General features: G+C 34.1%; 1 protein-coding gene across 1 annotated transcript; it reads right to left on the bottom strand.

Moving 5' to 3' along the window:
• Nucleotides 1-13,282: 13,282 nt before the first annotated feature.
• On the bottom strand, nucleotides 13,283-14,227 carry LOC141506007 (olfactory receptor 8D1-like). The gene has a single exon (XM_074212393.1). It carries the CDS (start codon nucleotides 14,225-14,227, stop codon nucleotides 13,283-13,285), a length of 945 nt encoding a protein of 314 aa, XP_074068494.1.
• Between the last annotated feature and the right edge of the window lie 483 nt (nucleotides 14,228-14,710).

The following is a 14,710-nucleotide window of genomic DNA, read 5'->3' as shown; positions in this document are numbered from 1 at the left end:
CTCTCCTTTGCAGACAGCCCAAAATTGTTCCCAAATGTTGCACTGATGGAATGAGCAAGTCCTTCAAGGTTGAACATCACACACATGTTGCTCTTAGGGTGTACAGTGTTTTTCTGGTTCTGCTCATCTTACTCAGCATCAGTTCATGCAAATCCCCCCCAGGTTTCCCTGAAATCCCATCCCTCCTGGTTTCTAATAGAACAATAGTGTTCCACGACATAAATATACCACAGTTTGCTAAGCCATTCCCCAATTGAAGGACATTTACTGGATTTCCAATTCTTTGCCACCACAAACAGGGCTGCTATAAATATTTTTTTACAAGTAATGTTTTTATCCTTTTTCCTCATCTCTTCAGGGTATAGACCCAGTAGTGGTATTGCTGGGTCAAAGGGTATGCACATTTTTGTTGCCCTTTGGGCATAGTTCCAAATAGCTCTCCAGAAGGGTTGGATGAGTTCACAGCTCCACCAGCAGTGTAATAGTGTCCCAGATTTCCCACATCCCTTCCAACAATGATCATTATCCTTCCTGGTCATACTCGACAATTTGAGAGGTGTGAGGTGGTACCTCAGAGAAGCTTTAATTTGCATTTCTCTAATAATTAATGATTTAGAGAATTTTTTATATGGCTATGGATTACTTTGATCTCCTCATCTGTAAATTGCCTTTGCATAACCTTTGACCATTTGTTAATTGGGGAATGCCTTGTTTTAAAAATATGACTCAGTTCTCTGTATATTTTAGAAATGAGTCCTTTATCAGAATCATTAGTTGTAAAGATTGTTTCCCAATTTACTACCTTTCTTTTGATCTTGGTTACATTGGTTTATCTGTGCAATAGCTTTTTAATTTAATGTAATTGAAATCATCTAATTGGTTTTTGGTGATGTTCTGCAACTCTTCCTTAGTCATAAACTGTTTCCCTTTTCATAAATCTGACAGGTAGACTAGTCCTTGATATCCTCATTTGCTTATAGTATTTTTTTTTATGTCTATGTCCTGTAACCATTTGGATCTTATCTTGGTAAAGGGTGTGAGGTGTTGGTCTAATCTAAGTTTCTTCCATACTAGCTTCCAATTATCCCAGCAGATTTTAATCAAAGAGGAAGTTTTTATGCCAATGGCTGGACTCTTTGGGTTTATCAAACAGCAGATTACTATAATCATCTCCTGCTTTTACACCTAGTCTATTCCACTGGTCCACCACTCTATTTCTTAGCCAAGACCAAAAAGTTTTGATGACTGATGCTTTATAATATAATTTTATATTAGGTAGGGATAAGCCACCTTCTTTTGGACTTTTTTTCATTAAGCTCCTGGCAATCCTTGACTTTTTATTTCTCCATATGAATTTACTTACAATTTTTTTCTAACTTGTTAAAGTAATTTTTTGGAATTTTGATTGGTAGGGCACTAAACAGATAGTTTAGTTTTAGTAGAATTGTCATTTTTATTATATTAGCTCTACCTAGCCATGAGCAGTTGATATTTGCCCATTTATTTAAATCTAATTTAATTTGTGTGAGAAGTGTTTTATAATTGTTTTCAAAAAGATTCTGAGTCTCTCTTGGCAAATAGACTCCCAAATATTTTATATTGTCTGAGGGTACTTTGAATTGGATTTCTCTTTCTAGCTCTTCCTGCTGTTTCTTGCTAGACATATATAGAAAAGTTGAGGATTTATGAGGGTTTATTTTATAACCTGCAACTTTTCTAAAATTGCTAATTGTTTCCAGTAGTTTTTTAGATGATTTCTTGGGATTCTCTAGGTAGACCATCATGTCATTTGTAAAGAGTGAGAGTTTTATCTCTTCCTTCCCAATTCTAATTCCTTCAATTTCTTTTTCTTCTATAATTGCTGATGCTAACATTTCTAATACAATACTGAATAATACTGGTGATAATGGGCATTCTTGTTTCACCCCTGATCTTATTGGGAATGCCTCTAACCTCTCCCAATTGAATATAATGCTTTTTGATGGTTTCAGAGACATACTACTAATTATTTTAAGGAACAGACCATTTATTCCTACACTCTCTAGTGTTTTTAATAGGAATGGATGCTGTATTTTGTCAAAAGCTTTTTCAGCATCTATTGATGTGATCCTATGATTTCTGATAGGTTTGTTGTTGATATAATTGAGTATACTAACAGTTTTCCTAATATTGAACCAACCCTGCATTCCTGGAATAAATCCTACTTCATCGTAATGTATTATCCTAGTGATGCCTTGTTGTAATTGTTTTGCTAAGATTTTATTTAGGATTTTTTGCATCTATATTCATCAGGGAAATAGGTCTATAATTTTCTTTCTCCTTTTTAACGCTTCCTGGTTTAGGTAACAGTACCATATTTGTTTCATAGAAAGAGTTAGGCAGAGTTCCATCTTTCCCTATTTTTCCAAAGAGTTTATATAGGATTGGAACCAACTGTTCCTTAAATGTTTTGTAGAATTCACTTGTGAATCCATCAGGCCCTGGAGATTTTTTTTAGGGAGTTCAATAATGGCTTGTTGAATTTCTTTTTCTGAGATAGGGTTGTTTAGGTATTTAATCTCTTCTTCATTTAACCTGGGCAACTTATATTTTGGTAAATATTCATCCATTTCACTTAGATTATCAAATTTATTGTCATAGAGTTGTGCAAAACAATTTTGAATTATTACTTTAATTTCCTCCTCATTGGTGGAAATCATTTATGATACTAGCAATTTGGTTTTCTTCTTTCTTGTTTTTAATGAAATTGACCAGAGGTTTATCAATTTTATTTTTTTTTCATAATACCAACTTTTGGTTTCATTTGTTAATTCAATAGTTTTTTTGCTTTCAATTTTATTAATTTCTCCTTTGATTTTTAGAATTTCTAATTTGGTATTCAATTGGGGATTTTTTGATTTGTTTTTTCTCTAATTTTTTTAGTTGCATGTTTAATTCATTGATTTCCTCTTTCTCCAATTTATTCATATAAGCATTTAGAGCTATAATATATCCCATGAGAGTTGCTTTGAATGAATCCCATAGGATTTGGTATGTTGTTTCATTATTATCATTATCTAGGATAAAATGGTTAATTATTTCTATAATTTGTTTTTTGGTCCACTCATTTTTTAAAATGAGGTTATTCAGTTTCCAATTTGTTCTGGGTCTACATCTCCTTGGCCCAGTATTGCATATGACTTTTATTGCATTGTGATCTGAGAAAGATGTATTCATTATTTCTGCCTTTCTGCAGTTGATCATTAGGTTTTTATGTCCTAGTACATGGTCAGTTTTTGTATAAGTTCCATGTACTGCAGAGAAAGAGGTATATTCCTTTCTATCCCCATTCAGTTTCCTCCATAAGTCTACCATATCTAATTTTTTCTAACAATCTATTTACCCCCCTAATTTCTTTCTTGTTTGTTTTATGATTCGATTTATCTAGATCTGAGAGTGGGAGGTTGAGGTCTCCCACTAGTAGAGTTTTGCTGTCTATGTCTTCCTGTAGTTCTTTCAGCTTCTCCTCTATGAATTTGAGTGCTGTCCCACTGGGTGCACATATATTCAATATTGAAATGACTTTATTGCCTATGGTATCTTTTAGGAAGATAAAGTTTCCTTCCTTATCTCTTTTAAGGCTATCTATTTTTGCTACTACTTTGTCTGAGATAAGGATTGCTACCCCTCCTTTTTTTACTTCAGCCGAAGCAAAATATATTTTGCTCTAACCTTTTACCTTTCCTCTATATATATCTCTCTGCTTCAAATGAGTTTCTTGTAAGCAGCATATTGTAGGATTCCAGTTCTTAATGCATTCTGCTATTTGCTTACATTTTAAGGGAGAGTTCATCCCATTCACATTCAAGGTTATGATTACTAATTATTTATTGCCCTCCATGCTATCTTCCCTCTGTTTTCCCCTGTTTCCCCCTTTTATATATATTCCCCAGTATTTTGTTTCTGAATACCACCCCCTTCAGTGTGTTTGCCCTCCGATATATATCACACCATCCCCTTTCTTTCCCCTTTCCCTTTGTCCCTTTTCCCTTCCCTTCCTTTTTTTATTTCCCCTTTTTCCCCCACTCCAGTTCCCTTTCTCCGTCCCCCCCCTTCCCTTTTCTCCTTTTAATACTTGAAAGGTTAGGTGTTTTATAAGTTATCTGAGTATGTGTAGGTTGACTTTAAGCCAAGTCTGATGAGAAGAAGATTCAGGTGTTTCTCCTCTGCTCCCTTCCTCCCCTCTATTACCATAGGTTTTTTTGTACCTCTTAGCGTAATGAGATTTACCCCATTCAATCCCCTCCCTCCTCCCTTCTCTTTCCTGTCCTCCTTTTTAGGGAGGTAGTTTTTTTTAGATCATCTATCTAAGTCATAGAAAATTCTGAGTGTCTGCCAATAGTTTCCTAATGTTAAATCAATCCTGCATTCCTGTTATAAATTTCACTTGGTCACAATATATATTTTTGTTATGTATTGTATTTTCCAAGCTAGTATTTTATGTACTTAGAATTTTTACATCAATATATTCATCTTCATGACTCCAAGGCCAGTACTCTCTCCACTGAAGCTGTGGCACAGATGATAGAGCACTGGCCTTGGAGTCTGGCAGACAGGAGGCCAAATCTGGGCAAGTCACTAACCCTGATTGCCTTGCATTCAAGATCATCTACAGTTGTCATGATTCATAGGTGGCCACTGGACCCAGATGACTCTGGAGGAGAAAGAGAGATTGCTAACAGCACAGTCCCTCTAACTCAAACTCAATTCATGTGCTTGTCATGGCATGATGACCTCTCTGATGTCATGATATGAAGGACAAACATCAGATCACATCATCAAGGACCTAATGTGTAACAATGCAAGAGGATGTAGGGAGAGAAACACTTTTTATTACAATTAGCTTTTTATAAATGCACAGTTCTTTTTCATTCCAGGAAACTCTGCTTTTTGTAGCATTAAGGTTTTGTGACAATTTAAGTCTAATTAATAACAAGAGATCAAGTTTAAGTAAACTTTTGTGGCAAAGTTCTTTCCACATAATGTGCTGTGAGATTGGTAGATTCAGTATTAATGGGATTTTATGATTTAGAATATTAAAGTTTAAAGATATTTAATTGATTCCCCCCCCCTATTGCACAGTAAAGTTGGAACCTTAACCCAATTCTTCTGTCATGTAGACAAAGATATCCCAGCACTGAGGATTCAGTTCAGTTTAAGACTTTCTGTCTTCTACCAGTACAACAATTCAGTTGGATGAAAAAGGGGATGGGATCATCTCTAATTTTCTATTATATCCAAACCCTCATTTCACTTCTAGAACTAGAAGTTAACATGGACTTAACAATCATGTGTAATATCTGGAAATAGGGAATAGATTGTCTGGACTTCTGTGAATTCCAAGAACTTGACACAATGTAGATATTAGAGTCTAATGACCTAGAACCAAGTTTCACAAATCATATCACATCTCCACTCTATACCTCAATTTCTTTTTCTATATAAGGAGTGGGCTGTACTTAATGAGTTTTTCATCTACTTCCACCTTTTGTGATGTATTTGTCCATAATGGTATGAAACTTACATGGGAGCTGAGGTCCCATGTGACCTGAGGTCCCATGTGACCTGAACTATGCCGCAAGTGGTAATGGTGATGAATGCTAGAGGTTGATTAAGCTTAGAAATGAGTCTAGGGTTAGCCTTTTAAGTTTTTCCTAATGGTATTTTCCAAAGAGCACCAAGTTTACATTATTTACTTATATGTATTTGATTTATATATAGTTTTGGGGCAATAGTGAAGATCAAGTAACCATATTTGTTGACATTGCCTCACTGCTCAAGTGTTTCAGAAAACATAATGTTTCCAAATGTGAAGAGAGGGAAGAGTGCTGCTTTGGAGTCAGGGAGAATAATTTTAAATCCTAATTCAATTAAGTAGGCAAACCATTTAACTTCTCTGGGCTTCAATTTCCTCAGCTCTAAAAAGAAGGAACTAGACTAGATGACTTCTAAAGTCCCTCTGTACAACAGATTCATAACTAATTTATTTATTGACATACATTTTGTAAAAGAAAAATGCCATTAAATCATGTCTTTGAGTGTCAACAGACTTTTGTTTCATGCCAAAAAAAAGATTAAGAATATTTACTGTAATGAATTTCCATGTTTTTCCTTTTCTGTTTCTAGAGTCTTCTGTTTGTGGAGACTTGCATTTGCTTGGGGCATGATTTCAGTCTGCTTCCATTCCATTTAGGAGTCACTGTCTTCCCTTCTCTGAGGGGTAACTAGGTGGTGCATTGGATAGAGTACTGGAAGCTAGAATCAGAGAGACTTGAATCCAGATTTAGTCACTGACTACTTGTGCGACCCTAGTTTGGTCATTTAACCTCTCTCTACATGAATTCCACAACTGTAAAATAGAAATCACAATAGCTGCTACTTCCCAGAGTTGTTGCAAGGATACAAAGAGATACTACTTGTAAAGTCCTGAACATGGTACTTGGTACAAGTAGGTACTTAATAAGTGACTTTTCCTTTCTTGCCTCTCCTTCATTTCTACTAACATTGTCAATAATAACACTAGACTGGAATTTGGTAGCTCATGGATTTTCTATAAAGGTGATTAAAAAGGGAGAATAATATATCATTGAAAGGATATTGAGCAGCAAGAACAAGGACCAGGGAAAGTTTCTTGTATAGGAATAAGCTGTTAGCTCTTTTGCAGAATGATTTCCCCTTCACAAATTCCTGGTTGTCATGAGAAAGAAGCTGGGATAGGCTGAATTGGTAATGGGAACTGCTTCCCAATAATGGAAGAAAGGAAAAATAGGGAAGTGTCCTGATGCTCTGTTTTCATTGTCTAACTATTTATCACTTTAAGATCAAATATCCACGGATTCTTGAAACTTAATATTTCTGGTCATTTTAGTTAAACACATAATTCCACCAAAAGTCTGAAAAGGAAACAGGTAGATATGCAAAGATTGGTTACATTCCTTGATGTTACCCATTTGTATAACACAGATTGAAGAATAAACTCTTGTCTTCTGGTCTTAGTTGGTCAGATTCTTCAAACATCTTTGAAAGCCAAATTAAAAAGACATGATCAAATGATGAACTCTAAGGTAGCATCAGTTTGAGTCTTTCATCTCCATAGCAATACTATATTATCTGGGAACTCCAGAACCCAGGTGTATAAACCTGGATATAAACCTGAGTATAAACCTGTCAAGTTTCATGGATTCAAACAGATTTATCAGGTCTCCTCTTTTTGAATTTATTTCCTTTCTAACAGTTTTTAAATAAGTTTCTAATTGACTTTCCTTTATAAAATTTCACCCTTACCTTCAATTCTTTCAAAAGTTATCTGAAATGTATATATATAGATTTATAGATTTATAGATGTATAGATAGATTTACAGATATATAGTATCATTTTTTTCTTCATTCAAAATCCTCTATTATCTTCTTAAATCCTGCTACAACCTGAATAAAGTACGAATTCCTTAGTCTGACATTCAAAGCATACTACAACTGGGCACCTCCCCATACTTCCAGTTCAAATTCTTATTGCTACCCTCAGCACACAAGTAAAACTAGACTATTAAGTTTTCCTTTTATACATCAATTTAATTAAATAATCATATATTAAGACTTTACTAGTGAAAAGGATTGTATGAGACATTGGGTATAACAATAAATATGTCCAAGTTCCCGCACTGAAGGAGTATACTTTCTACATAAAAATACAAAAGGGACTATTATGAGGCTTTTACATCAGGGAGGTCACTGATAGGAACAACCATCCCATATACATCAAAATATTTTTTAGTAGCACTTTATTTGACAGTAAGGATTAAAAACAATATCCTTGCCTATTGACTGGGGAATGGTCAAATAAATTGCGGTATATGAATTTAATGGTATATTACTGTGTGGTAAGAATTGATGACATGATCAATATAGAAAAACATTGGAAGATCCAAATAAAGTGATGCAAAATTAAGCAAGCAGAGCAAATAAATATATTCGTAATGACTATAGCATTGTAAAATGGAAGAACAAATGGAAAAATAAAAAAAATCAATGTTACAAAATTATAAGTTAACATGGCTTTAATAAAAGATCTGTGAAATGACATTTCTCCTTCTTTGGAGAAATAAGAGGTCCTTTACTGTACCTTGCACATATTTTCAAGATTTTTAAAATATTGATTGGTTTTGTTGATTTTTTCTTTTTTTTATCTTAAAATATTATTTGTTATATGGGGCATAAATATCCTCTAGGAAAGTAGAAGATGAGAGATATTAGGGTAAATTGATAAAGTAAATAATGACATTAACATTTTATTTTAAAACAAGTATTTGAAGGACTGTCATACTTAAGAGCTTTTAGACTTGTCTTTTTAAATTTTTTTAATTTTAATTTTTTTTTAGATTTTTCAAGGCAATGGGGTTAAGTGGTTTGCCCAAGGCCACATGGCTAGGTAATTATTAAATGTCCGAGGTCGGATTTGAACTCAGGTACTCCTGACTCCAAGGCCAGTGCTCTACCAATTGCGCCACCTAGCCGCCCCTAGACCTGTCTTTTTTTTTAAAGTTAATTCCATTAATAATTCTCTAGATTTCACCACTAAGAAATGTATTTCCACATTGGAAGATGTCTCCAATTCTGTAGCCTTTTTCTCTAGGTGGTGAACTACTGTCATAATTTGCATTTTGAAGAAATCTCTAGGCAAATCATTCTTCATTCCATGCCCAGTTCTGCTTCTGACCTTGTACTTTGCCTCCTATTCCTTTACTTTCCTTTTATGTATTATTTTTTTCATATTAAAATGAATTTCTTAAAGGACAGGGACTGTCTTTCTTTTGTATATATTTGTATTCCCAGAACTTAGCACGTGGTCTGGTACTTAATAAACACTGAATAAAAATGCTCATTGACTAGGATTTAAATTGCAAAGAGGGAAATATGAGCTTGACTAAGACTTACTAAAAATCAAAGTGGCCTTTAGAAAACACTTTATAGTAGAAATGAGACCCCACTATCAGAAATCTTCAAGTAGTAGGGAAAAATACTTATTAGGTATATTTAGAGGTATTTCCTTTGTAGCTTCCGGACTCAGTGACTCTAAGTCCCATGATTCCATCATTCTATATATTCTGATGAATCAGGTTTTATATCTTTCATTTTTGGGGTGGAATGGAGCAGAGTGGTGATTATAGTTTGTATATTCTTTTGAATATTTTATTGAAATTTAAATCTGTTTTAAGAGGAATAGGTATGTGTCATTTTTGGTAAGAGTAGGAGGGTATTTCTGATACAGGGAGGACAACTTGTCTTTCCCTTTCCTATTATAAACACCAGTATCCTTTTTTGGAATCTCAGTGATAGTGATTATGGCTCTGAGGAATAATTTTCCTTGTGTTTGTTTGAGACATATATATATATATATATATATATAATATATATATATATATATATATATACACATATATATTTATATGCACACACACATATATATATATAGTTATAAAACAATAACATTTTGCCAGCAGAGATTAATTTCTATAGCTCTATGATCTTGAACTTTATGAAACTATGGTCAAGTTGACTATATCTCTTAACATGTGTCATTATAACTAAAGCTCCCAATTATTAGAGTAATTCTTACCTCTCCACATTACCCTGAACTTGCTTAATACAAGAATTAGGGGGTGGGGAAGGAAGACTAAATGGAAGTAATTAAAAGTGTAAAGAAATAGGATCAATTGGGAATATGGAGACCAAGGAGAAAAATTTTGTAAGAAGCATTTGTTTCACTTGATCATTAATATTATATTACTGCTTAGGATCAAAAATGGAGAGATAAAATGGTGCTACAAACATGGCAAATTTGGAAAAAGTAAATTGGGTATGAGCAACCTTGTCCAAACAAAACACATGAGATTGAGATCCCCTGACCAGGGTGCCATGCTGGAGAAATGCAAGAAGAGTAGAGTTTGTTTGGTGGAGCACATCTATCTTAAATCTTTTTATATTTGATACTGGATCATCCTGAGGTCAGATGCCAGTCTAAGATTTGCTAGAGAGTAGGGTATTCTGCTTGAAATCAGAGCAAGCATGTCTTCTGTTCTTGGGACCTCCAATTTTGACTTTCAGTGAAAGAAACTGAATATATCTGATCAGTATTCTGAATATAGAGACCAAAGGGAAAATTTATAAGAAACATTTGCTTCACTTGATCATTTGTTTTATATTAGTACCCAAGATCATAAATGGAGAGAGAAAATGGTCTACAAACATGCCACATTTGGAAAAAGTAAAGATGTGGACTTGGCTATTAACATAACAGCTGCTTATGATCACAAAGATGATTGACCCAACATGAACAACATAGTGTCACTTAGAATTTTTAATTATACATTTTAAATTTTGATTTCTTGAATAAGTACTTTCTAGACTATAATGGGATGTCATTTCTATTTTTGTGCCACTTGAAATAGATAAGTAAAAGAATCTCAGTGACAAAAGAGACACTATATATATAATATATATATTCAGATACATTTTCTGAATGTTGAATAGAGGTATAATAGGCCTTGAATTTATGAAAAATTGTTTCAGAATTATCTTATTTTTATTTATGAAATAAGCAATTTCATAATGTATTAAAATAAAAGGATCTTTTTATTAGTCTTTGAAAAGAAATTTTTATTGATAACTTTTGTTTTTTCTAAGATCAGATTTCTCTCAATATCTCTCCCCATACTCTATAAGAGAGTCAATCCATAAAACAAATGATATTTATACAAAGAAAATATGGGAGGAGAAAAAAAGCCAAATTTATCAAACACTGAAAAATCTGTAGAAATATTCAATGGACCACACCAATTGCTCTCCCACCTCTGTAAAGGTGTAGGGTAAGAGTGCCTTCTCATATTTCTCTATGGGTTCATGCTTGGGTTCATGAAACTGGCAGTGGTGTCCTAAAAAATTCCTCTTCTTGGAAGTGGACTGAATGATGACAGCATGAATAAGAGAAACTACTTCAGGTTTCTCTAGACTTGATAAGAAGACAGTGTGCACATGACAAACTGCAAATCTACTATGTACATCTTGCTATTTCTTTTATTTTTATTTTTTAGGGTTTTTTTGAAAGGCAATGGGGTGAAGTGGCTTGCCAAAGCCACAGAGCTGGGTAATTGTTAAATGTCTGAGGCCAGATTTGAAATCAGGGCCAGGGCTCTATTCACTGCGTTACCTAGCCACCCCTTGCTATTTCTTTTAAATATATTCCAAAGGTATCATATGAAATTACTTTTCCCCCCCTTTTATCCCCTCCTCCCATCCTAGAGATAATCATTTTTCCTCTGGATGCAAATAGAGTCTTTCTTCATATATTCTCTATTTGATATTTATTATAGTAAAAATTACTAATTCAATTAAAATAATTTGTAAAATTATCTTTCATGATTCTACTAATTTTGCTCATCATTATGTATGCAAATTTTTCCATGTTTTTCTAAAATCACTGAGCTCATCATTTTTTGTACTATAGTTGTATTCCATCTCAGGTATATATATACCAGAACTTGTTCAACTATTCCCCAGTTGATGGACATCCCTGCAACTTTCAGTTCTGCAAAGAGAACTGCTCTAAATATTTTAGAACTTATAAATTATTTTCCTTTTATCTTAGTCATCATTGGAAATAGACCCCTTATTGCTATTCCTGGAACAAAGAATATAGACATTTAATAACTCTTCAGGAACAATTCCAGGTTGCTTTCCAAAATGGTTGGACCAGTTCACAATATTACCAACAAAGAATTGGTGTCCTATTTTTCCATATCCCCTCCAACATTTATCATTTTCCATTTCAACAATTTTAGTCCATCTGAGGTGTAAAATATAGTGTGTAGGTGTAAAATAGGTTTTAATATAACAGGTTAATATAGGTGTAAAGTCAATAGTGTGAAAGAGCAGAAAATATTGTTCTATTTGCATTTTTCATATAACTAGAATAAAATCTGATTTCTTCAGGAAACCGTTTATTTATGTCTTTTGATTATTTATCAATTGAGAAGTAACACATTCTTAGAAATTTGACAAAGTTCCTTATATACATTTAGATATAGAACCTATATCTGAAATTGTCTATCAATCCCCCCCCCAAAAAAAATTTGTTTTCCTCCTGATTTTGGTTACATTTATTTGTTCAAAAACTTTTAATTTATTAAAATTGAAACTATCCATTTTATACCTAACTTTGTTCTCTATCTTTTTTTAGTCATAAATTCTTCACCTCTCTAGAGGTCTGATAAATAATATGTTCCATTTTATTATTATATCAATATTTATATCTAGGTCATGTAATCATTCTAATTTTAACTTGATGGTGTGAGATAATGGCCTATGTACAGTTTCTGACATAGTTTTCCAGTATTACCAATAATTTTTTGGGGAAAATAAGGAATACTAATATACAATCTTAAGTGTCAAGTGTCAATACTTGTTCAATACAAAATCATTATATATGCTGCAAATTTCATGTCTAAACTGTTTCATTAATCTTCCTGCCTATTTTTTAGCTAGTAGCAGATAATTTTGATAGTTTCTGCATTATAGTTATGATTTGGTATTGCTAAATCCCTTCCTTTTATTCTTTTTAGTTACTTTGGTTTTCTTGTTATGTTTTTCTTTCAAATAAAAATTACCTTTTATTTTAACACCAGATGGAACCCAGAGGAATTTAAATCAAAGCAGAGATACTTAATCACTTAGAAAATCTTGCTAAATTTTATGCAATCATATCATATTTGATATGAAACTAATTCCAACTAATCTAAATGTGGGAACAACCTAATCTTTTTGGTGCTATTCCTATTTTACAATTGAGGTATATTCTCTAAATAGCTCAGGATTCCATCAATTCTAATTGCTTCATTTTAACAAGGAGCAATTGACCAGCTTGATTTCTAATACTATTAAAAATCTGAGGTGGAGATCTTAGACAATGGCATATGGCAAGGTAAATTTAGGAAGGAAGACATAATTTGATGGAAGGTAGACACGAGGGGTATATTAACCATTTGAATGTCATAGTGGAAAAAATCCCCAGTGACATAAATTGTTGAAACTTGGGCAGGAGTGGCATGCAAATCAGGAAGAGAAATTGACGGGGTAAAATATGGCTTTCTTAACTTTGCAATGTTGTCCAAACCTTCTGTCTTAAAGGGAATAAATCAAATGCATCAAGGAGCTGAAAATATATTTAAGATCTCAGCATCTTTTAATTGAGCTACTTGCACCAGAAGACCACCCAGTCCTTCCTTATTTTATTCAGTGCATCCTTCACATCCTTGTTTCTCAGACTATAGATCCATGAGTTAAGCATAGGTATGACTGTGGTGTAGATCACTGAGGACACTTTCTGTTGAGTGATGTTGCTGGTTGATTCAGGCTGACAGTACATAAAAATTATGGAGCCATATAGCATAGCCACAGATGCCAGGTGGGATCCACAGGTACTGAAGGCTTTGGATCTGCCCTTAGCAGAATGGATGCTGAGGATGCTGGAGAGGATGAAAGCATAAGAGATTATGATAGGTAGAGTGGTTACCAATGAGTTGATCACGACCAGAAGCATCACCAAAAGTTCATTGATATAGGTGCTAGAACAAGATAGCTTCAAAAGGGGAGGGATGTCACAAAAATAATGACTAATAACATTGTTTCTGCAGAAGGAGAGTCTTGTTAGACCAATTGTATGAGTAATGGCTCCAAAGATTCCCATGGCATACACTCCTACAACTAGGAGGAAGCAGATATTCTGGGACATGGTACTATTATAGAGCAGGGGGCTACAAATGGCAACATAACGATCATAGGCCATGGCTGTCAGCATGTAGCAGTCAGCAATGCCAAAAGTACAGAAGAAAAAGAACTGGGTCAAGCACCCTGAGTAGGAGATGATGTTCTTCTTTGATATAAAACTCACCAACATTTTAGGGATAATGACAGAAGAGTAACAAAGATCAATGAAACATAAATTACTAAGAAAATAGTACATGGGAGTATGAAGCTGAGAACTGATCCTGATAAGTAGGAGTAAGCCCATATTGCCCATCATGGAGAAAATGTATATTTGTAGGAAGAGGAAAAAGAGGGGAAGCTGGAGCTCTGGCTGATCTGTTAACCCCATAAGTATAAATTCTGTCACCATGGAATGATTCCCTGCATTCATTGTCCTTTGAAAATTGGAGGAAAGAATCTGTGAAGATAAAAAAAAGGAATGTTATTAGGCAAATATGAATATTTACCACTGTTTACTGGCATAAGATCTGGGAAGATGATGGAATAGGTCAGAAAATTCCAAACTCTACAAATTTCCTCCACAAACAGAGTGGTCAAAACAAATAAAAGTCGGGCCAAAACAGTGATGCTCCTGGGAAAACCATTGAAAATTCAAAAGATCCCAGAATAGAGTTTTGCTAGCTCCACTGAAACAGTAAATCTGAGCTCTGGGAGTAGCTGAGTTGGGAGTTAGCCTCAGTCACAGAAGTTTTCACCTCCCATTGTGGGGAATCCTGCAACTCTTCTGAGGAAGACTGAGGAAAATGCTGACCAGGAATATCAGGCCCAGCTCTGCTGCAGAAATACAGTCCTGGGTGAGAAGGAATCAGCATAGACCAGATGAGAGTAGAAACTTTGAGGAAGGAAACTGCTG

The sequence above is a fragment of the Macrotis lagotis genome, chromosome 1 (genome assembly GCF_037893015.1).
Source record: "Macrotis lagotis isolate mMagLag1 chromosome 1, bilby.v1.9.chrom.fasta, whole genome shotgun sequence".
Lineage (NCBI taxonomy): Eukaryota > Metazoa > Chordata > Mammalia > Peramelemorphia > Peramelidae > Macrotis > Macrotis lagotis.
Note: the sequence above shows the minus strand (reverse complement) of the source record. Positions and strands in the feature narration are given on the sequence as shown.